This window comes from Onychomys torridus, chromosome 12, assembly GCF_903995425.1.
Source record: "Onychomys torridus chromosome 12, mOncTor1.1, whole genome shotgun sequence".
Lineage (NCBI taxonomy): Eukaryota > Metazoa > Chordata > Mammalia > Rodentia > Cricetidae > Onychomys > Onychomys torridus.
Window position 1 is genome coordinate 73361122 of NC_050454.1, and position 22333 is coordinate 73383454.

Consider the following 22333-nt stretch of genomic DNA (forward strand, 5'->3'; position numbering starts at 1 on the left):
TACATATTCAAAATTTCAGTCTTTCACAGCACATTATCACAATTGTTAGGAAAATGGACTGCCATGACCAGAGACAGTTCTGACAGGGCAAAGACCGAGGAGTGGTTTTTTTTTTTTTAGGATATACAGTTCTACTAGAAACACAAGACCAGAAATAACTGAAAATATTCCAGACACAAATGCACGGCCAAGACTCCAAATTACCATTTAGTATGCTTTGTGTTGTAGGATATAAAACTAGCCCCCTCTACGGAATGTTATGGTGACCCCCGAGACAGTCACAGCCTCTCCTGATTCAGCATCCTGCTATTTTCTGGTTGTACCAAAAAATAAACAACCAGCAAGTGATTTAACCTCTTAAAAAAATCATTTACACTTAAAAAATGGGATGAGGTGGGACTTCCTCCCACCTTTTAAAAATGTTTCTAGAGCTACTAAAAAACTCGCATTTACAAAATAGTTGATAAAAATATTCCTCTGGATTGTACAAGAAGGGAGGCGGGGACACTGACAGACATGATGGATGTTTAGTCGGACTTGGCTTCTTTCTCTTCTACTTCAGAGGCTGGACTCTGCAAACCACAGGAAAAGCAAAGATTAAATATGCCATAATCTCCACCATGGGTGCACTTTACTCCACATAGCCCTGGCTATTCCTGCAATTTATTAAACAGACCAGGCTGGCCTCAAACTCAGAGATGCACCTTCCTCTGCTCCCAGAGTGCAGGGATTAAAGATGTGTGTCACCATGCCTGCCCAGACAGGGTTTCTGTTTAACAGTCCCAGCTGACCTGGAACTTTGTAGACCAGGCTGGCCTCGAACTCAGAGATCCACCTTGTGAGTGCTGGGATTAAAGGTGTGTTCCACTACCGTCTGGCTAAACTAAACTTTTTTTTTTTAATTTTATTTTATAATAAATTTAATTTTACAAACTAGCCACAGATTCCCCTGTTCTCCCTCCTTCCACCCTCCATAAGCTAAACTTCCTAATTGAGGAGCAAATATTTGACAACTAAGAACCGGAGACAAGTGAATTTGTGAGTTCAAGGCCAGCCTTGTTTATAAAACCAGTTCCAGGACAGCCAGTGCTACATAGTAGGACCATGCCAGAAACTACTACTACTCTAATACTATTCCAGCTAGAGAATGGCTTGGTGGGTACAGCTACCTGCCACACAGGATAGCCGACAGTTCTAATCCTCAGCACCTACACAAGTGCCAGGTAAGTGCTGCAGTCCTCCCAGCATGGTTCAGCAAAATACATAAAAGGGATCCCATCAAAATACACAAAATGGAGAGTAACAGCAAAAACCACCCACATCAACCTCTGGCCTCCATGCATACAGTTAAGTACGTATGTTCAGACACCATAAAAACCCAAACATTCCAATTTGCCTTCCTAAGCTTAGCAAATATAACAAAGGGTTAGAAAAATAAGAATTATAAGCTTAATTGTCCGGCATGGTGGCTCCAAGTGGTTGGAGGCTGAGATAGGTGAGTCAGTTCAGGACTAGATTAAACGTGTACTGGACTCTGAGTCTCCCCCATGGTTCACAGAAAAGACCAAAATCAACATTACTAAAGTTTTTAATGATTTATTTTTATTTTATGTGCATTGGTGTTTAGCCTGTATGTCTGTGTGAGGGTGTCAGACCTGGAACTGGAGTTACAGACAGTGATGAACTACCATATGGGTGCTGGGAATTGAACCCGAGTACTCTGTAAGAACAGCCAGTGCTCTTAACCACTAAGCCATCTATCTCTTCAGCCCCCCATCAACCTTATCTTTTTAAACTGAGTTACTTATCACTTAGCACTAAAGTTATTCTTCAGAAAAATGAAAACCCATAAAGGGAACGAGTCTAATCATTTATGTACCCAGAATATGTAAAGAAGGATTCCAGTGTGAGACCACTGCAGTGTGAGTCAGAGAAAACTAGTCACTAGTTCCAACAAAGCCTTACAAAAGTCATGTGGGAAAACCTTTATTTATGACCTTTACATTCCATTCCTGGTGAAATTGGCATAATCACATTCAAACAAAACCCAATTCACTAGAAAATGTTACCAATTCATGAGGGAGAACTACATAGAACAGTTAATCATAAAAACCTAACATGAGCTGGGAAGTGGTGGCGAATACTTTTAATCCAGCCCCTGGGAGGCAAAGGCAGGCAAATCTGAGTTTAAGGCTAGCCTGGTCTACAAAGTGAATGCCAGGACAGCAAGGGCTACAGAGAAACTCGCTGCAAAGTAAAAACAAAACCCAATCTGCTACATAAAAGATCTAATTTAACATATGCAGATCTCTTCTGACCTGGTTCTCCGTCTCTCCGTTCTCTGCAGGCACATCTGTGGTTTGCTGGTCCGCCACCTCAGCCTGTTTGCCCTTTGCTCCCCTCTTCCCTTTGCTTTGCACTTTTTTGTCTGATGACTTATTCTACAAGAGCAAGAGAATATGGTAATAAACTCTGCATTCAGATCTGACTGGATGAGACTGTTTCCACAACATACATCCCAAACCAACCTCAGCAACTCTTACAGCCTTGGTGCTGGACTTGATTGCCATCACACGTTAGCTGAGACCCTATCAACCCAACAATTTCTTTTAAGCATAAATAATCCAACTACCCCACAACTATTGTCCTGAAAAGACTTGTACCCACGCATGTAGACCATTCACCTTAACCATGTACCGCATTGTAAGGTCATGTTGTCCTGCTACATAGTCCCTTGCTAGATACTATACAATGAGTAGCTAAAAAGATCAATTTTGAGTTATTTTCATTTGGGTGTTTGCAGAATCTGCAAAGTACAAGTATTAGTGTGAGTATATAACTTGAAATATTAAGTTAAAAACTAATCATAAGCAGTATGAAACAGTACTTCTGGACTCCATCTGGCTTATAGGGAAGGGGGCTTAGCAAACCGCCACCCAAACCAAAACAACAAAAACATTAGTTCTCTGTAAAGATTGTAAAAGCAGACAAATTTAAGTCAATAGGTCATATTCAAATTACTCCCAGGCTGGACCACCAAGCCCAAGGACCTCAGTTCTCCACATCCACAGCAAAGAGTCAACTTCAAGTTCTAATCCTAAATTGTGGGACAAACACATACACACATCAATAAGTGAATGTGATAAAAGCCAAACTCCTTATGGGCCCCAAGATAAACAAGCAAATCAACAGTGAGGGAACACGAGGGTGGGGGTGCCCCATATAGCAGGGTAACTATTCATCTGACCCATTCTTTTTCTTTTTGGGGGTGGGGGGGGGGGGGGGGGTGGAGGGTGGTGTTTGGTTATCAAGACAGGGTTTCTGTTTAGTCCTTGCTCTCACTGTGTAGACAGACCCAGGCTGGCTCTGAACTCGAGATCTGCCTGCCTCTGCCTCCCCAGTGTTTTGTTAAAGACAGGATTTCTGTCTAACAGTTCTGGTTGTCCTAGAGCTTGCTTTGTAGACAAGGTTGGCCTTGAACTTACAAGAGATCTGCCTGGCACTCCTGAGTGCTGGGATTAAAGGCGCCTGCCACCACCGCCCGGCTCGGTGATGCACATCTTTAAATTCCGCACTGCACTCAAAGCAGCAGAGGCAGGCAGACCCCTGTGATTTTTCAGGCTAGTCAGGAGCACAGTGAGACTATCTCAAAACATGGGAGAAAAAAAATCCCAAAACTAAAATATGTACATAAAATGTTCCTAAACAAAGTAAATCAAGTCTTCCTATGTGTGATTAAGCTTTAAAAATGTTTACTTTTTTATTTTTTGAGCTAAGGATCGAACCCTGGGCAAGTGCTCTACCACTGAGCTAATTCTCCAACCCCCAAAATGCTTACTTTTAAAAGTGACACCCCCCACAAGCTTATGCTACAAGTTGGATGATTAAGACAAAAGCTCGTTAAAGAAATTGAGCATAAAAATTTAATGGAAACCCTAGAATAAAGACCTTCTCAAAAGTTTTTCTTTGGGAAAGCCAAGTGCCAAGTCTGTTCCTCAAACACAGTGGCCAGGTGTAAGAAGGGATGCATGCATGCTACCACCCCATCCTCCATAGACAAAAAACTTACTTACCTCTCAATAGGAAAAAGAAAAATGATTACATATGCTGCCCCAAACCTGCTCAAGTCAAACACAAACTGCTCCTGCTTAAGACTCTACAGGTAGCTCAAAATATATAGTACAAAAAACTTAGCAAACAGTTCAGAGATTAAGATTCACTTTTTAGACCCTGACCAGTACTGTTTATGTCGAGATTACTGATGATCTGCAGCATGACAAAGTCTTAGTTGATGTGATCACCTTCTTTGAAGCTGTGTTTAAAAAGACCACAACCTGGGGCTGGGGAGAGAGAGAGACAAAGCCTTGGTGCTCTCCCTGAGGATCCAGATTCAATTCCCAGCACTTACTTGGTGGCTCAAACTGTCTGTTAGGTCCTTTTCTTGCCTCTGGGATGCACATACGTGCACACAGACAAGAGAGTGATACAAAAACTATTGAAGGCTGGAGATGGCTCAGATGTTAAGAGCACTGGCTCTTCTTCCAGAAGTCCTGAGTTCAATACAAAGGAACCACATAATGGCTCACAACCATCTTTAATTAAATCTGGTACCTTCTTCCTGCCTGCAGGGATGCAGAGGCAGAACACTGTATGCATAATAAATATTTTTTTACTTTAAAAGCTTTTAAATTATGTGCATGCATATGTGCCTGTGTATGGGCGGGCTGTGCCTGCAGAGGCCAAAAGAAGTTATCAGACCTTATCTTATCCCCTGGAGCTAAGTATGACTCGAACAGACCCAGGTCCCTCCGTAAAGAGCGTGCGCTCCTAAACAGTGAGTCATCTCTTGGGCTCATAAAATGCTCTTGAGTTTTTTTTTTTTTAAAAGGCCTCTATTTGTGTGTGTGCATGAATGTCTGTGCACAGCATGTACCCGGAGGCGCTGGAGGTTAGAAGAGGGTCTGAGACCTCGAAACGGTGGGTGCTGGGAACTGAACTCAGGCCCTGTGCAAAACCAAACGCTCCTAACTCGACGGATGCACGCACCCAGCCGCTCCCTACAGCCTTCCCGAAACCCCGAGAACTCCAACCGAGCGGCCTGCCTGCACACCCGTTTCCAAACCTACCTTTCCCGCGGCCTTCTTCGGCTTCGCGTCCACCTTGGCAGGGGCGGGCTTCTGGGGAGTAAAGGAAAGAGGGGTAAGGGGCGGCCAGCAGCCCTGCGGACGCCCGGTCCCCGCCCGCCCGCCCGCCGGTCCGCTCCCGCCCCGGCCCGGCCCCGCGGTACTCACGGCCGACAGCCTCGCGGAGCGTCGCTTGGGCTGCGGAGAGGGAAGGGAGGGTGAAGGACGCGCTGAGCGACCCCCGCGCCCCCCCCCCGCCCGGCCCAGCCCGGCCCACCCGAGGCCCGCGCTCACCTCCGCCGCCTTCGCCGCTCCGTCCGCGCTAACCTGGAGGAGCAAGCACACCGGAGAACAATGCGGCCGCGCGGCGGCAGGCCCAGCGCCGCCCCCAGGTCCCAGGACCCGCGCCCCCTCAGGCCCGACCCCCGCGGCGGGCTCCGCCGCCCCGCTCACCTTCCTCTTGGGCATCGTGGCGGCGCTGGGTGGGAGGCGCGTGCGAGGCCGAACCCGTCACGGAGCTACACCGCCTCGGCCGCCGCTGCACGAACTGCTGCGACCCGCCGCGGGGGCGGTGGGAGAACCGGATGGAACCGGATTGGAGCCCGCCCCCTCTCCCCCGCGCCTCCCCGCCGGCCGGGCCGCCCCCAGCCCCCATTGGCTGCGAGGCCCACCGCGCCCGCGAGCGCCGCAGCCCGCGTCCCCGAATAGGCGCGGCGGCCTGTCACTCCGCCGACTCGCCCCGCCCCTCGGGCCCCCCACTCCGCGGGCGCGACCCCGGCCGAGGGGCGGGCCCGAGCCGCCCGACCCCGCTAGGTAGTTTGTTTGAAGCCGACAGCCAAAGTGCGGTCTGCGCGCTGATTCGTCGGGGCGTGTCACATGGCCGCGGCATCGCTTTCCCACAATGCCCCGGACGCCAGGCGCTGGCGGGGCGAGGTTACACCCCGCGCCCTCGCCCGTGGAATCTGTGCAAAGATGGCTAGGGTTCGTGAATGCCTCGGCGAGATTTACCATTAGCCTGTGTTGGCGCAGGCGCCGCCTGGGGACGAGAAGCCCCCCGCGGCCGGGAGTGCGCAGGCGCGCGGGCTGGGCGCGCAGGCGCAGCTGCTTCAGCGCGCCTTTACCAGCCTCGCGTTGGTATGGTCCATCTCTGTTTATGTAACTTGGTTAAGTTGTAGCGCATGCAGCTGTCGGGATCTCGGGCTTCGGTCCGTGCCAGCCTGCCCGCATCATCCCCCAAGAAGTCACCAACTGGAGCCTTCCGCCATCCCTCCTGTGTTAGAGCGTGTGCAGGCAGCCCACCTGCCCCTACGGAGCCTGTGTCTTCGCTCAGCCGCGTTGTTGGTTTTAGCTCTGAATTCCGAAGCCAGGAATATTGCACATAACTTGCTTTGTTTAAGGAAAGCAGTTAATACTGAGTACACTGTGAGAAGGCAGACAACGGGCTGGGTGGTAGAGTCCTACCTGCAGCCATATTACTGCTGCTCGATTGTAAGAAATGCATCTTTACCTACTCTAAAACTTGCATATAGGACAGGGAATCCGAATCTCATTTCTTGCAACTTGTAAGATTTTTATGCAAGTATATTAATCCCCCTACCCAGTTAAACCTTGTTTTCCTGAAGGCCCATTCCTGTATTCCACGGCTTAGATGGCCTGAAGCAGTGACCTGATTGACCCTGTCCCCTTCTCCTGTGGGTCTAGTCTTTTCGGGCTAGCTAATTGAATTAAGACTGTGAGGTTGGAAGCCGGGTGGGTGGTGATGGCGGCACTTTAATCCCAGCACTCTGGAGGTAGAGAACTTTTTGAGTTCGAGGCCAACCTAGTCTAACAGGGAGTTCCAGAACAACCAAGACTACACAGGGAAACCCTGTCTCGAAAAACTAAAAAAACAAAAACTGTGAGGTCGGGTCCCAGCCATTGGGGAAAAGACACTGTCACCACCTAAGTTAGGGAAAAAACAAAACAAAACAAAACAAACAAACAAACAAAAAACCCAAATGCTCTTCCAGCCTCTGTTCTATCTTCAGATAGTACCCTCTTGAATTGGATCTCTGAGTTGGAGGCCAGCCTAGTTTACAGAAACAAGTTCCAGGACAACCAAAGCTACATGGAGAAACCCTGTCTCAAAAAAACCAAAACAACAACAGAAAAAGGTAAAGTTTGCCCGTTACAGAGAGCCCATCAGAGATGACCATTCAGCCACCTTTTATAGCCAACTCAAAGTCTTTATTCCAGCCCACTAGGACTACACTCAGGTATTCAGGACACAAGTATAGCCCAGAGCATTTAGACAAATGGGCTTTTAAAGGCTAAAACTACATCCTGGTATCTTGCTCTGCAGCTGCAGGGGGGAAGTTTTCACAGGTAATCAGTTTAACAGGAGTTAAATTAGCTGGGACATCTTGGTCTTCCTAGAATGGAGTGGGAAATTTTCCACTGGATTATGTTGTGGATATCGCTCTGTGTAAATAAAGTTTTGATTGGCCAGTGGCCAGGCAGGAAATATAGGCAGGACAAGAGAGAAGAGAATTCTGGGAAGTGGAAGGTTGGAGAGAGACATCGCCTACCGCCGCCATGAAAAGCAACACGTAAAGACACTGGTAAGCCACAAGCCATGTGGCAAAGTATAGACTAACAGAAATGGGTTAATTTAAGATAGAAAAGGTAGATAATAAGCAGCCTGCCACAGCCATACAGTTTGTAAGTAATATAAGTTTTTGTGTGTTTTTTTGGTTGGGTCTGAGCGACTGTGGGACTGGCGGATGAGAGAGATTTGTCCTGACTGTGGGCCAGGCAGGAAAACTCTAACTACAGGATTATCCATCAAGGAGATCAAATTCTAGTTAAATCCAAAATGGCCTGAGCAAGAAAGAATCCAAGATGGAAGAAGCTCTGTATTGCCTTGCCCTGTCACATTCCCCACTATGGGCAAACAGAGACTGATACCATTAGCTAGACCGTTGATTCTTATTCTGATCAGAATGAGAATCAATAGTCCAGCTAATGCTAACAGTAAAGTGGTCATCCTCGGGGACCTGGTAAACAGAGACTGATACCAATGATCTGATTTATGTCTCCTTTCTTTCCTTCCTTTGAGGTTTTCTCTGACCATGGTAAGGTTTTCACTAATTACCACTGATTGGTTAGCTTAGAAACAAGTTTCTCCTAAGGCCATGCAAAATCCTCCCTACTTCATAAAAAGAGGATCCAGCCTCCCTCAGTTCTGTAGGACTACCTCTATGAGAGAATCAACTTGGCTCTCCAGCCTGGAGATAGAATTCTCTAAATGGCCTAAGTATAAATCTCTCTGGGAACTGAGTCCAAAGTTTGGATTCCCAACAATCAAGGCTGAGGTGCCCATGACAGGTTTACTGTCTACTCCTGCCCCTGCTAGAATCAGAACCAGAACTGGGGTCCATTTGACCTTCATTAACATTTCCTCCCTCTTCTCCACTATAGGCATACCCAGAGGATAACAGAGACAGTGTACATAGAGTGAGGGTATGGCTTTCCATTGAGTCGGAGGAGGCACGTTTAGTTAATCCATTAGTACAAACAAGCCAGGATGGGCTGGAGAGATGGCTCAGAGGTTAAGAGCACTGACTGCTCTTCCAGAGGTCCTGAGTTCAATTCCCAGCACCCACATGGTGGCTCACAGCCATCTGTAATGAGATCTGGTGCCCTCTTCTGTATACATAATAAATAAATAAATCTTAGAAAAACAAGCCAGGTAATTTGAGGACGTGATGATGGTCCCTTGTCCTTGGTAGAGCATGTATAAAATTGTAATTCCTGAAGGCCTTTTTCTAGCCTGTCTTCTCTACAACCTGATTTACTGATCCCTGTTCCTTCCCTAGATCCATAGTGTTCCATCTCAGAGGGGACCTAAGAGAGCAGAGATCGACTCAAAAGATAGTTTCCCATCTGTGGTTTTTCTGAATTCCAGTGTCCAGGTTTGGGGCTGATGGAGACTGTGTATCCTGCCTCAGTAAACTCTGGTTATTTTCATCTTTAAGGGGTCTGAGTCCAAGTCCATCTGTCCTTGTCCTTAGTGGCTTTCCCCACCCCCCATGGGTGACACCAGTCACCTTCCCAGACTTAGGGAAAGGGTAAGACTGCTGTCTGGTAGCATCCATCATCCTTGTTACCCTGTTTGGCCAGTTCTTAGTTCACCAGTCTCGCCCCAGGGTGTATTCTCTACAGTCCAGTAAAGTGGGTTACCAGGACTGGGAGAGGCCTCATGTTAGACCTGAGAAAAAGACATTTCCATGACCGGCTGACTAAAATAATCTCTATTTAGAAATACACAAGAGACTGGCCAGAGGACTGTCTCCTCCCCGGAAATTGGGGTTTCAGATAGCAGCCTCTGAAGGTCTTTTGAGGTCCCTTTTATGGGGAAGGATTAGGGTTGGCAGTGTTGTGCCCAGGTCCCAAGACCCTCAAACAAGACCACTATAGAGCTGATGATACCCAATGCAAGCACACAGAGGTGTTTTTGTTTTTGTTGTTTTTGGTTTTTTTGAGACAGGGTTTCTCTGTAGCTTTGGAGCCTGTCCTGGACGAGCTCTGTAGACCAGGCTGGCCTTGAACTCACAGAGATCCACCTGCCTCTGCCTCCCGAGTGCTGAGATTACAGGCGTGTAATCCCATGCCCGGCTGTTTTGGTGTTTTGTTTTGTTTTTGTTTTTGTTTTTTTTAATTATGGAATGCTTCACAAATTTGCATGTCATCCTTGTGCAGGGGCCATGCTAATCTTCTCTGTATCGTTCCAATTTTTAGTATATGTGCTGCCGAAGGATTACATGCAGAGAGTTACATATCTTGGGATTGGACGAGGAGACTAGGGGTGAGGTAGTTCTTTGCTTTGAAGTTACTGGCTGAACTATAAGCGTGAGGTTACTGATGGCTGACAGGATTCAGGGTATCTACAGAGACGTAAACTTTTTACTCCCTATGTCCTGTTTTTGTTGAACCCAGGATATAGACATTCAAATTTATTATTCCAGTCCTATTCTCCCATGAGTTCAGTTTCTTGTCAGGTGAGTCCATTACTCCCAATATCCTGTTTTACCAAGTCCAGGATATATAGATTTATTGTTCCAGCCATATCTTCCCATGTGCTCAACTTCTGGTCAGTTCTAAAACTGCTGGTCAGCAAATACCTGTAGAGGAGTGGGGGTGCATCTCTCAAGAAGGCCACAGATTTTTCCCTTTCATCAGAAAACAGCTGTGGAGATAATTAGATAATCTCGCACCTGGACAGAAGAGTGGGGACCCAGGGCCCAGGGCCACCTGTGGGGTAGATAAGTGCAAGAATGAGTCATGTGGAAGGGGAGTCATCAAGGTACCAAAAAGCAATCGTACATCACAGGTTCAGGAGTTTAGCCAGGCAAAGGACAGGGTATACATCAAGGGGTCACAGGTTCAGCGAAGGCTGAAAAACATAGTTTTCAGGATACATTAAGTTTGGGAAACAGAAACCTGCTCTGGCTTCACAGCCACCGGTTCCAGGGCCATTTCCTCTGTGGCTCTATGGCCTCTGGCCTCTGAGGAACCTCCTTTTCAGAGGCTGTGTTCTTGGGATGGCTCACTCTCCCTTCCAGTTTGGATCTGTTTCTCTAGCCCCCAGGAACACAGGAACACAGGACCGCAGGACCACAGGAACACAGGAACACCCGCTGTATAAGGAGACACACAACCCACAGGAACACAGGAACACCTGCTGTATAAGGAGACACACAACCCACAGAACCACAGGAACACAGGAACACCCGCTGTATAAGGAGACACACAACCCACAGAACCACAGGAACACAGGAACACCTGCTGTATAAGGAGACACAGTCATACAGAGGAGAGACAGCTAGAAAAGACAAACTCCAACGGGAGTCAGGGAGATGTCTCACACATATCCTGGAGACAGGATCTCTGGTCATGTCTGACCTCCCTTCTTGTTTCCTAGCCGGATATTACAGACCAAACTTAATTCCGCAGGTGTTCAGACCATGACTTCCAATTTCCCATTTTTATCCCTCTCCTGGGTGGCAGCGTCGGTGTGCCTCCAGAGTGATTGGCAACAATTGTTCACAAAGGATTGGGGCTCTGGAACATCGCAGGGTTCACACTCCCTAAGAGTTCTCCCCAGCCTGTGTACTCTTCCCCACTCCTAGGCATCCAGAGGCCCTTAAGTGTCTAGGTTCAGACTCTGGGGATCTCACTGGGGCCTCCAAAATGTTATGGGGAGCCCTCCAGAGAAGACCACTCACAGTTTATAGTCAGTTACAAGTCTTTATTACAGCAGGCTCAGATGATTAACTCAGGTATTCAGGACCAAAGTGTAGCCCCGAGCATTTAGACCAAGGGGCTTTCAAAGGGAAAACCACATCCTAGTATCTCACTCTATAGCTGCAGGGGGAGGTTTGCACAAGCCTGCAGTTTACAGGAGCTAAGATAAGTTAGCAGGGACGTCTTGGCCTCAGGTCCTAGAACAGAGTTGGGTTATTTTCCACAGGGTCCTCCATCAAGGAGATCAAATTCTAGTTAAACCTGAAATGGCCTGAGCCTGAACAAGAATACAAGATGGAGGAAGCTCTGCACTGCCTTGCCCTGTCCAGACATGTCAGTTTGGAATAATAGTCTCTTTCTTTGTGACCCCTAACAAATCTAGAAAAATGTTTTAATGAAATATGGCCAGCTGGAGCTGGAAAGGGGGACAAGTCATAGAAGCACTTGGGGTGAAACGTCGGAAGCAGGTCCACTAGCCATCATCTGGGAGCAGATGGGGCCAGCTGCCTTGAAAGTGAGCAGCTGCACAGAAAAATGAGTGAATATTTAGAAACTCAACCATGTGACTCCTGTTAAAACAAAGACTTCTGCCCTCCATTTTCAAAAAAGCTGAGCAGGGCGGCGGTGGCGCACGCCCTTAATCCCAGCACTCAGGAGGCAGAGGCAGGCAGATCTCTGTGAGTTCGAGGCCAGCTGACCATTCTTGTTAGAATTCTGCCCTCACTCCAGCTTCGTGATTACACATGCACAGTTCAGGAGCTAAGCAAAGGGTCTTGCATCTTACATCACCATTGTGTGCTGGTGACTATGGTGTGTGCATGCTACATTGTCACGCAATCAGTGCATGCGTGGTGTAGCTCCATAAGCCTGCCTACACATACATGTTCACCACTACCCTTAAAAGGCTGTGACTCAGACCCCACCCTCTCTGTATTTTGTTCTCTCTCCTCCATCATCTCTCTGCTCTCTGGCATGTGTGTCTCCCTAGGCCTGGTTCTTCTGCCCCCACCCCTTTTTCCTAATAAAGCTCTGATACTGGGTAGTCGTGGCCATGCCTTGTGACCTCTCCATGCGGTAACCAGCGGTAACCAGTGCCACTTGTCATTCTTACAATTCTCACCAAAGTCTGACGTGTTTAGGGTGTCTATACTCTTGTCTTCCTTGCCTCAGTGGTGTCCACCATTTTCTGCTACCTCGACTTTTGTTCCTCCAGTCGGCTGGGCAGCCCTCACTTCATGGCCATGTTAATTAACATGCATGTCTTTTTTCTGGTAAAAAATCCCAGTGAGGTTTTTCTTGCAATGTCTCATCTGCTCTTTGTCTTATTTGCGTACTGTACATGGCAACGTGAAGGGGCTCCAGCAGGCCTGTGTAGGGCAAACACGGCTCTGACAGGCCTTCCCCTTCCCCCAGTCCCTCTGCCTTGCTAAAAACAGATCACATTCCTAAAGCTGGCCACCAAGGTCTGTTCCTTTATTTGGCCACTTCCTCCTTCTGAGGCTGACCACCAAGGTCCAGCTATCAAAGTATTGAAGTCCAGCAATCAAAAGCCCCCTTTGGCTACCCTAATTAACATGCCCAATTGAACACCTCATCCTAACATGAGGTTTCCCCTTTTTCCTTTATAAATTGCCATTTGCCTATGGGCCACGTCCTGTCTCCCCTATCCCGAGGCTGACCTTTGTCCCTGCAGGGCAAATGTCCCTTCACCTTCTCCCTTGTTCCCTTCCCGTCTCCCTCTTCTTCTGTTTCCTGTCTTTGTCTCTTATTCCCTGACCTTCGTCCATCTGAGGCAAATGAATCTCTTTTGCATCAAAGAGATTTTGGTTTTGGGATGTCTTGTGCTGATACCAGTCCCTTCAGGAGTCCTTTGCGTGTTCAAGATAGTTCCAGGACAGGCAGGGCTACACAGAAAAAAACAAAACAACAGGAAGGAAGCAAGGAAGGAAGGAAGGAAGGAAGGAAGGAAGGAAGGAAGGAAGGGAGGAAGGGAGGAAGGAAGGAAAGGAAGGAGGAAGGAAGAAGAAAGGTAAAGATCGAATTCTATGGTGAACATTAGCCCATAGCATTTATGGTCGTTTCAGAAGAACACTAAGCCTAAGCCTGCCAGAGTTTAGTCAAATCGTTCTGTCCTTGCCTCAAATATGGGCAGGAAGGATTACTTTCATTCCGTGTTTCTCCCCAACATGGCTCAAAGGAGAATCACTCTCTCACAGAACAGCTATTTAATTCACAAGAAAAATGAAAAAAAATTTTTATTCTGATGTTAAGAAAACTTGCTCTACCTGCTTCCCAAGAGCCTGGGAACAGGTGTGGGTTTCTCTGACTCCTGTAAACTAACGGTAAAGACAGTGCCATAGCAGCACACTTACCTGATGTGCTCTGAGGGATGATGATGTCCAGTCAGACCTAGAGCAGGGAACTGCTTTAAGTTTTATTAACCCACAGCTGTGATTTTCAGCTTTGACCAGAATAATAATCAAAAAGTGGAATTTTGTTGTTTTGAGATGGTCTGAGGTAGACCACAATGGCCTCCAAGTCAGTGTCTCCGGTCTCAGTCTCAGGGATGCTGGGATTCTAGGCATGCACCATTATGTCTGGCAGCAAAATGTTCTATTAATAGCAATACTCTTACCTTTATACAATGAAAAGGCAAAAATACTTACTTATCCTTTCTTGGAACTGTTATAAGACTTCATTTTGGTATAACAAAGGATAAAGCAAAGGAATATGTTGCGGTAGCGCCCACGCTACCACCACCCGTTTACCATGTCTGAGCGAGGGGCTGTGGATCGAAAGACAGCAGGTGGAGGAACCCCGGAGGGCAGAAGTTCGCTACTGAATATTCTACATATTAGCACCTAAGCTGTTTACACCAAGTGCAGGAAACACAAACAAGGAACTTCCCTTAAGCATCCAGGAGGGTGGAGACTAGCAGGGAATCAGCATAGGGAGGACATCAAGGTCAGGCAAGCAGGGCGGCAATTACCCAATTTGGGAGTTCCAGGGTCCTACAGGGATATAAATAACCTTTGTAGTTAAGTGACTTACTTAAAATATGTTTTGTATTTGAATGCCTTTTCATTTTTCCTTTTCAGAGAAATCAAAACAGGCTGGAGAGACAGCTCAGCAGTTAAGAGTTTGTGCAGGCCGATGGTGGCGGCTCACGCCTTTAATCCCAGCACTCGGGAGGCAGAGGCAGGTGGATCTCTGTGAGTTCAAGATCTATAGAGTAAGATCCAGGACAGGAACCAAAACTACACAGAGAAACCCCATCTCGAAACAAAAACAAGAACAAGAACAAAAAAGAGTTCTTGCAGAGGACCCAGGTTTAGTTCCCAACATCCACATCAGATGGCTCACAACTTCCTGTAACTCCAGAGGTCCAGCAACCTCTCCGGCCTCTGCTGGCACCTCCACAAAGGTAATTTACATACTGTTGCAGAATATCACTTTAACTATGTAAAGGTGTGTTGCTTCCGTTTATGCTGCATTTGTTTTACCTTGCCTGCCTAGGGCACCTGATTGGTCTAATAAAAAACTGAAAGGCCAGTAGCCAGGCAGTAGAAGGATAGGCGGGCTGGTGGGCAGAGAGAATAAGTAGTCGAGAAATCTAGACTCAAGAGGGAATAAGGGAGGAAGAGGGAGAGGCCTATGGCCAGCCAGCCAGGCAGCTATCAGCCAGCTAGCCATGGGGGAAAGCAGGAAAGCAGGACATACAGAAGAAAAGAAAGGTTAAAAAGCCCATGGCGGGGGCTGGAGAGATGGCTCAGAGGTTAAAAGCATTGGCTGCTGGTTGCTCTTCCAGAGGTCCTGAGCTCAATTCCCAGCAACCACATGGTGGCTCACAACCATCAATAATGAGATCTGATGCCCTCTTCTGGCCTGCATGCATACATGCAGACAGGACACTGTATACATAATAAATATATAAACTTAAAAAAAAAAAATCCCCATGGCAAAACAGATGAAGAGAAACAGGTTAAGTTGTATAAGCATAAGATAAGGTCAAGTATTCATAACTAATAATAAGTCTCCATGTCATGATTTGAGGGCTGGCAGTCTAAGACAGCCTGTTACACATTCACATGCACTCAGCGTGGCAATCAGAGCACACAGCCTGGCACTGCAGAAAGCATTTTTTTTTTTTTTCCGAGACAGGGTTTCTCTGTGTGGCTTTGGAGCCTGTCCTGGATCTCACCCTGTAGCCCAGGCTGGCCTCGAACTCACAGAGATCTGCCTGGCTCTGCCTCCCGGAGTGCTGAGATTAAAGGCATGCGCCACTACCACACCCACCACCGCATGGCTAGAAAGAACATTTTTTTTTTTTTTGGAGCTGAGGACTGAACCCAGGGCCTTGCGCTTGCTAGGTAAGCGCTCTACCACTGAGCTAAATCCCCAACCCCGAACATTTTGTTACAAGCAAATATCTCAATACAAACAGCAAGAGAATTTTCCCAAAATGGGCAAGACTGTAAGTCACAAACTGAACTAGGTAACACTTCCATTCAATTAGCAGAAAAAGCCAATTAAACAGTGATTTGATTTCTTTTTAAAAAATTTTTATTTTATTCCCAGCAACCACATGATGGCTCACAACTATCTGTAATGAGATCTGGTGCCCTCTTCTGGCCTGCAGGCAGAACACTGTATACATAAAAAAAAAAAAAAATAAATCTTTAAAAAATTTTTAATTTTATTTTATGTGCATTGGTGTTTTGCCTGCATGTATGTCTGTGAGTTTCAGATCCCCTGGAACTGGAGTCACAGACAGTTCTGAACTGTGTTGTGGGTGCTGGGAATTCAATCTAGGTCCTCTGGAAAAGCAGCCAATGCTCTTAATCTCTTAACCTTTTTTTGAGACAGGGTTTCTCTGTGCAGCTTTGTGCCTTTCCTGGAACTAGCTTTGTAGACCAGGCTGGCCTCGAACTCACAGAGATCTGCCTGGCTCTGCCTCCCGCGTGCTGGGATTAAAGGCATGTGCCACCACCACCTGGCTTGATTTTTTTTAAAGATTTATTTTTATTACTTTAATTATGTGTATGTATGTGGGGGGTGGGTAGGTGCACATGAATGCAAGTTCCCACAGAGGTCAGAAGTGTAAATCCTCCTGGAGCTGGAGTTTCAGGTTGTGGTGAGCCATCTGATGGGTTCTGGGAATCAGGTCCTCAGGAAGAGCAACACCTGCTTTTCTTTCTTTCTCTTTCCTTCTCTCTCTCTCTCTCTCTCTCTCTTGTTATTTGACACAGAGTTTCTCTCTGTAGCCAAGACTGTTCTGGAACTCACTCTGTAGACCAGGCTGGCCTAGAACTCAGATCCACCTGTCTCTGCCTTCTGAGTTCTGGGATTAAAGTTGTGAAGGTGTGCTCCACCACTGCAGGTGCACTATGTGCTCTTTATCTCTGAATAATCTCTCCAGCCCCACTTGATTTCCTTTTTAAAAAAGTGTTTTTTATGGGGTCTGGAGAGTTGACTCAGCAGTCCAAAGCACCATTGCTCTTGCAGAGGACCCAGGTTCAATTCCCAGCACCCATAGAATAGGCATAGAACCTGTGCATAGGGTACATAAATATGCATGCAGGCAAAACACCTACACACAATATATATATAAATTTTTCAAAGTTGTTTTACGTGTATGTGTGAGTGTAGGTATGTTGTAGTTGGAATTTTCTTTGGGCTGCCAACCAGCTCCCAAAATAAAGATACAGAGACTTATTAGTTATGAATGCTCAGCCTTTAGCTTACACTTGTCCCATCATGTAGACGAATTTCTAAACAGTCTTGTTAAATAAGAAACACAGAGCCAAATACAGGGGTGATAGCCGAAGAGATCAGAAAAACAGTGACTAGCTGTGACTAGCCTTAGCTTACCACCTCGCCATCACTTCCCCAGAGAGCTTCTTCAAGCATAACCTGCGCTTTTATTGCCTTCCTGTTCTGCCTTCTCATCGGCTCTAAACTCAGCCACATCACTTCCTCATCACTGCCTGTCTATACAGACCTACAGGTCTCTATGGTTGGTACTGGGATTAAAGGCCTGTGTTACCATGCTTGGCTGCGTCTTTGACCACACAGAGACTCTGCCTGCCATGTGATCGGATTAACGGTGTGTGCCACCACCGCCTGACTTCTGTTTATGGCTCAATATGTGACCTCTGATCTCCAGGCAAACTTTATTTATTAACATACAAATAAAATATCGCATTTCAGCACAAATAAAATATTACCACAACACTAGCTCTTTTTTTTTTTTTTTATTAAATCTTTTATTTTACATACAACAACAGTTTCCCCTCCATCCTATCCTCCCATTTCCTCTCCCGTCTTCCTTTCTACCCACTCCGTCCACTCCTCAGAAAGGTCAGGCCTCCCATGGGAGTCAACAAAGCATGGCACGTCAAGTTGAGGCAGGACTAGGCCCCTCCCCGCTGCATCAAGGTTGCATCCCACCATGGGGAGTAGGTTCCAGAAAGTAGGCTTGTGCACCAGGCACAGATCCTGGCCCCACTGCTATTGGCCCCACAAACAGACCAAGCTACACAACTGTCAGCCACATGCAGATGGCTTAAGTCAATCCCATGTGGGCTCCCTAGAGCAGTCTGTGAGCTCTCATGAGCTCAGGTTAGCTGTCTCTGTGGGTTTCCCTGTCATGGTCTTGACCCCCCTTGCTTATTTAATCCCTCATTCCTCTCTTCTACTGGACTCCTGGAGATCGGCCCAGTGCTTGGCTGCGGATCTCTGCATCTGCTTCCATCAGTTACTGGATGAAGGTTCTATGATGACAGTTAGGGTAGTCACCAATCTGATTACAGGAGAAGGCCAATTCAGGCACCTCTCCACCACTGCTAGGAGTGTTAGCTGGGGTCATCCTTGTATAATCTGGGATTTTCCCTGGTACCAGGTTTCTCTCTAACCCCATAATGGCCACCTCTATCAAGATTCATCTTTTGGCTGGGCCGTGGTGGCACACGCCTGTAATCCCAGCACTCAGGAGGCAGAGGCAGGTGGATCTCTGTGAGTTCGAGGCCGTCCTGGTCTACAGAGCTAGTCCAGGACAGCCTCCAAAGCTACAGAGAAACCCTGTCTCGAAAAACAAAAAACAAAACAAAAGATAATATCTTTTGTTGCTCTTCCTCTCTGTCCTGCCCCCAGCTTGACCATCTTGATCCCTCATGTTCCCATCCTTCATCCCCTCCCCTCCATCCTCCACATCCCTCCCAACCCCTGCCACCCTCAGTTTACCTAGGAGCCCACTAGCTCTTTTAACTAATTTAACCTGTTTCTCTTCATCTATGTTTTGCCTCGGGCTTTTTTCTTTCTTTCATTGTGTGTGTTCTACTTCCCTGCTTCCTCTATGTCTGCTGGCTCTCCCGTTCTCTCTCTTTTTCCTCTCCCCAGCCTGGATTCCTCCTCCTCCTCTTTATGCTTTCTGCCCACCAGCCTCACCCATCCCACTATGGCCTAGCAACACATCTTTATATTGTTAAACAAATGCAGCATAAACAATGTAATACATCTCTGGGGGTTGGGGATTTAGTTCAGTGATAGAGTGCTTGCTTAGCAAGCGCAAGGCCATGGGTTCAGTCCTCAGCTCTTGGAAAAAAAAAAAAAAAAAGAAACCAACAAATAAACAAAACACACCTTTGCCTAGTTAAACAAATATTCTACAACATGAATGTCTTACATTTAGGTTTGCATTTAGATTTCTTGTTATGTGAACACACTGTCCTGCTGGCTGAGCCTACAATGTACTCTTTCCATCAGTGACTCTGAGTAGGGTGAGTGGTCTTACTCATAGATTAGTCTGCTTTGCTTTCTTGTATTGTAGACTTTCAAATCAACACTGCAGCAAAAACACTTTCTTACTTCTGAATTGACCACGTTTTAGGATGTGCTTGAGATAAAGGAGATTAAAGGTTGACACCCCCCCCCACACACACACAGGGTTTCTCTGTAGCTTTGGAGCCTGTCCTGGACGAGCTCTGTAGACCAGGCTGGCCTTGAACTCAGAGATCCACCTGCCTCTGCCTCCTGAGTGCTGGGACTACAGGCATGCGCCACCACCGCCCGGCAAGGCTGATTTTTTTTTTTATCTTGAATTTTTAAAATCTTAGGTATTTGTGCTTGTGTGTGCACTTGCACATGTATGTGCGTCAAGGCCAGAGGTTGATGTGTGTTTCTCAGTCTCCAAGTCACTGTGTGTTGGTTTTTATGAGGCTGTGCAATGTTATTCATTAAGTGGCGCTGTTATCATTCAAGAAAAGCCACTATAAGAGTTTTATTAGGAGAAGGGAGGGGCAGAAAAGAACGTGACCAGGCCTGTGGAAGACATGCACAGGGGGAGGGGGGCAGAAGAAGGGAGAGGAGACTGTGTCCCACTTCTTTTGCATTCCCCTGCACATGAGCATATGGGTTTATGGAGCTATGCCATGCATGTGCATAGATTGTGTGATCATGCTGTATGCAAATTATGCGATCACACAGCACACGATTAAGTAGGACATAAGGCCCCTTACTTGGCTACTGAACTGCGCATGTGTGGTCTTGTAGCTGGGAGAGTGGCCTGGAATTCCAACAATGGGACCTGGGTCTCACTGATTCAACTAGGGTGGTTGGTCAGGGAGCACCAGACATCCTGTTTCTTCTTCCTCCGCACTGAGATTACAAAGCCACACCACCAACACGTCTGGCTTTTGACATGGGCGCTGAGGATCATACTCAGGTCCTTATGCTTGTTTGACAAGAGTTTCTCCTAAAAGGTCCATCTCCCCAGCCTTTCTTTTCGAATCTCTTAACAGACCCATTAATTGGTCTAGTGTTTTTTTCCATCTGAGTGATAGGAACAGAAAGAAGTATAGAAAACTTTTCATTAGCCAGGCATGGTGGCACACACCTTTAATCCCAGCAGAGGCAGGCAGATCTCTGTGAGTTTGAGGCACGCCAAGTCTACAGAGTGTTCCAGGACAGCCAGAGCTACATTTGGTGAGACTCTGAGGTGGTTTGAAAGAAAATGCCCGCCCCCCCAGGGAGTGGCACTATTAGGCTTTGTTGGAGTAGGTATGGTTTTGTTGGAGGAAGTGTGCACTATGGGGGTGGGCTTTGAGGCCTCCTATGCTCAATCTACTTCCAGTGTCTCAGTCTACTTCCTGTTGCCTGCATATCAACATGTAGCAGCTCCTCCAGCACCATGTCTGCCTGCATATCACCATGCTCCCCTTCATGATGATAATGGACTAAATCTCAGAATCTGTAAACTGCTACCCCAGTTAAATGGTTTCCTTTATAAGAGTTGCAGTGGTCATGGTGTTTCTTCACAGCAATAGAAACCCTAACTAAGAGAGACTCTATCTCCAAAAACCAAAAAGAAAAGAAAACCTTTTGTTAGGCCTTATATGCTCAAGTTCCACATTAGTGATAAGTTTTTTTTCACACCCCAGTAAGCCTCTCCACCCACGCAGTAATCCAAATCAGACCAAATCAGACCGAATTAGAAAAAGCTTCAGTTTAATGGGTAGAGTGTTCCCAGGTGATTCTCCAGCCCCACAGAGAGGAGATGGGGATGAGAGACTGTAAAACCATGTGTCTGTTTTCTGGGATGCAGCTTAAATATCCTGTGGGAGTGGTCTTGAGACTCTGTAGGGGAGGAGCAACGTTTGGCGGGCTTTGAAGGGGCGGGTTTGGGGAAAGACATGGGGGAGGGGAGTTGAGGTGTATCTTCTACCAGCACATTGGAGACTCTTCAGGTATAGGGGCACCAGGGGCCGAGGTGGAGTGCCCACCCAAACAATTAGCATTTCACATTTTTACATTTAACATATTTAACAGCTTTTATGACAAAGAAAAACTACTAAATTATGCACATACCATCCTGTTGCATAACATTCCTCAGAGATTAAAATATTCCATCCTGCAGGGAAGCACCTTCAGCAAGAAGGTAAACAACTCAAAATAGTTTCCAGAAGTCCCTGAAATGACCAGATTCATAGGCCCCTCCCTGCCAGAATAAACAATGAAAGCTGAGTGTCCCTCTCAGACTAAATGAGCAAAGACGACTCAGACAAACCAAGTTGTGAAGAACATTCTTTTCTTTTTTTTTTTTTTTAAAACATTTATTTATTATGTATGTGGTGTTCTGCATGCAGGCCAGTAGAGGGAGCCAGATCTCATTACAGATGGTTGTGAGCCACCATGTGGGTGCTGGGAATTGAACTCAGGACCTCTGGAAGAGCAGCCAGTGCTCTTAACCTCTGAGCCATCTCTCTAGCCCTCTTTTTTGATTTTTCAAGACAGGGTTTCTCTGTGTAACCCTGGTTGTCCTGGAAATCAGGCTGGCCTCAAACTCACAGAGATCTGCCTGGCTCTACCTCCTGAGTGCTGGGATTAAAGGCGTGCACCACCACTGACTGGCAGAGAACAATATTTTGATAACAAATGCTCTGCCTGACAGAGGTTTAGACTAACTGGGAACTTGAAAAGGACACTCTCCAGCCTGTTGAGCCTCCTGCAGGCTGAGCAGTGTGCCCCAGGTTCCTAGCTTTTGTGAGCTGTCACCCATGCTGAGTGGACTTAGGTGGCAGAGCTGTCTTTGTGTTATTTCTGCTCCTGTAACCCCTCACCCATATTCCTGTAGAGTAACCCTGATAAAACTCATTGGTTCACCTGTGGAGGGACCCCAAAACAATTGACCACACAGCTGCCATGACAGACTTAGGGGCTCAGACACAGCTTCTGTGACAGGCTTACTGGTGGGCAACACCCAGATCCAGAAAAAGCCTTAAGCTGACACCACCCAGGGATCTAGCCAGGGATGGGGAAGGACCTGACATTCCAAACATTCCAACCATTAGATAAGGTGGGCTGATGTCCCTGAGTCTAGCACACACCAATTTTTGTTTTACAGATACCCCTAGACAATTGTCAGCCAA

The 22333-nt window shown here is 46.9% G+C and overlaps 1 protein-coding gene and 1 non-coding gene across 2 annotated transcripts; both read right to left on the reverse strand.

Annotated features, from left to right (window-relative positions):
• Positions 1 to 378: 378 nt before the first annotated feature.
• Positions 379 to 5713, reverse strand: Hmgn1 (high mobility group nucleosome binding domain 1). The gene is made up of 6 exons (XM_036204194.1): positions 5577 to 5713; positions 5418 to 5450; positions 5292 to 5321; positions 5127 to 5177; positions 2319 to 2441; positions 379 to 572 (listed from the first exon to the last, which is right to left on the reverse strand). The coding sequence occupies exons 1-6, from the start codon at positions 5589 to 5591 to the stop codon at positions 528 to 530; spliced, it is 297 nt and encodes a 98-aa protein (XP_036060087.1). The 5' UTR covers positions 5592 to 5713; the 3' UTR covers positions 379 to 527.
• Positions 5714 to 9818: 4105 nt separating this feature from the next.
• LOC118594361 lies at positions 9819 to 9925 on the reverse strand. The gene has a single exon (XR_004946351.1). It is a non-coding gene; the product is annotated as a U6 spliceosomal RNA (small nuclear RNA).
• Between the last annotated feature and the right edge of the window lie 12408 nt (positions 9926 to 22333).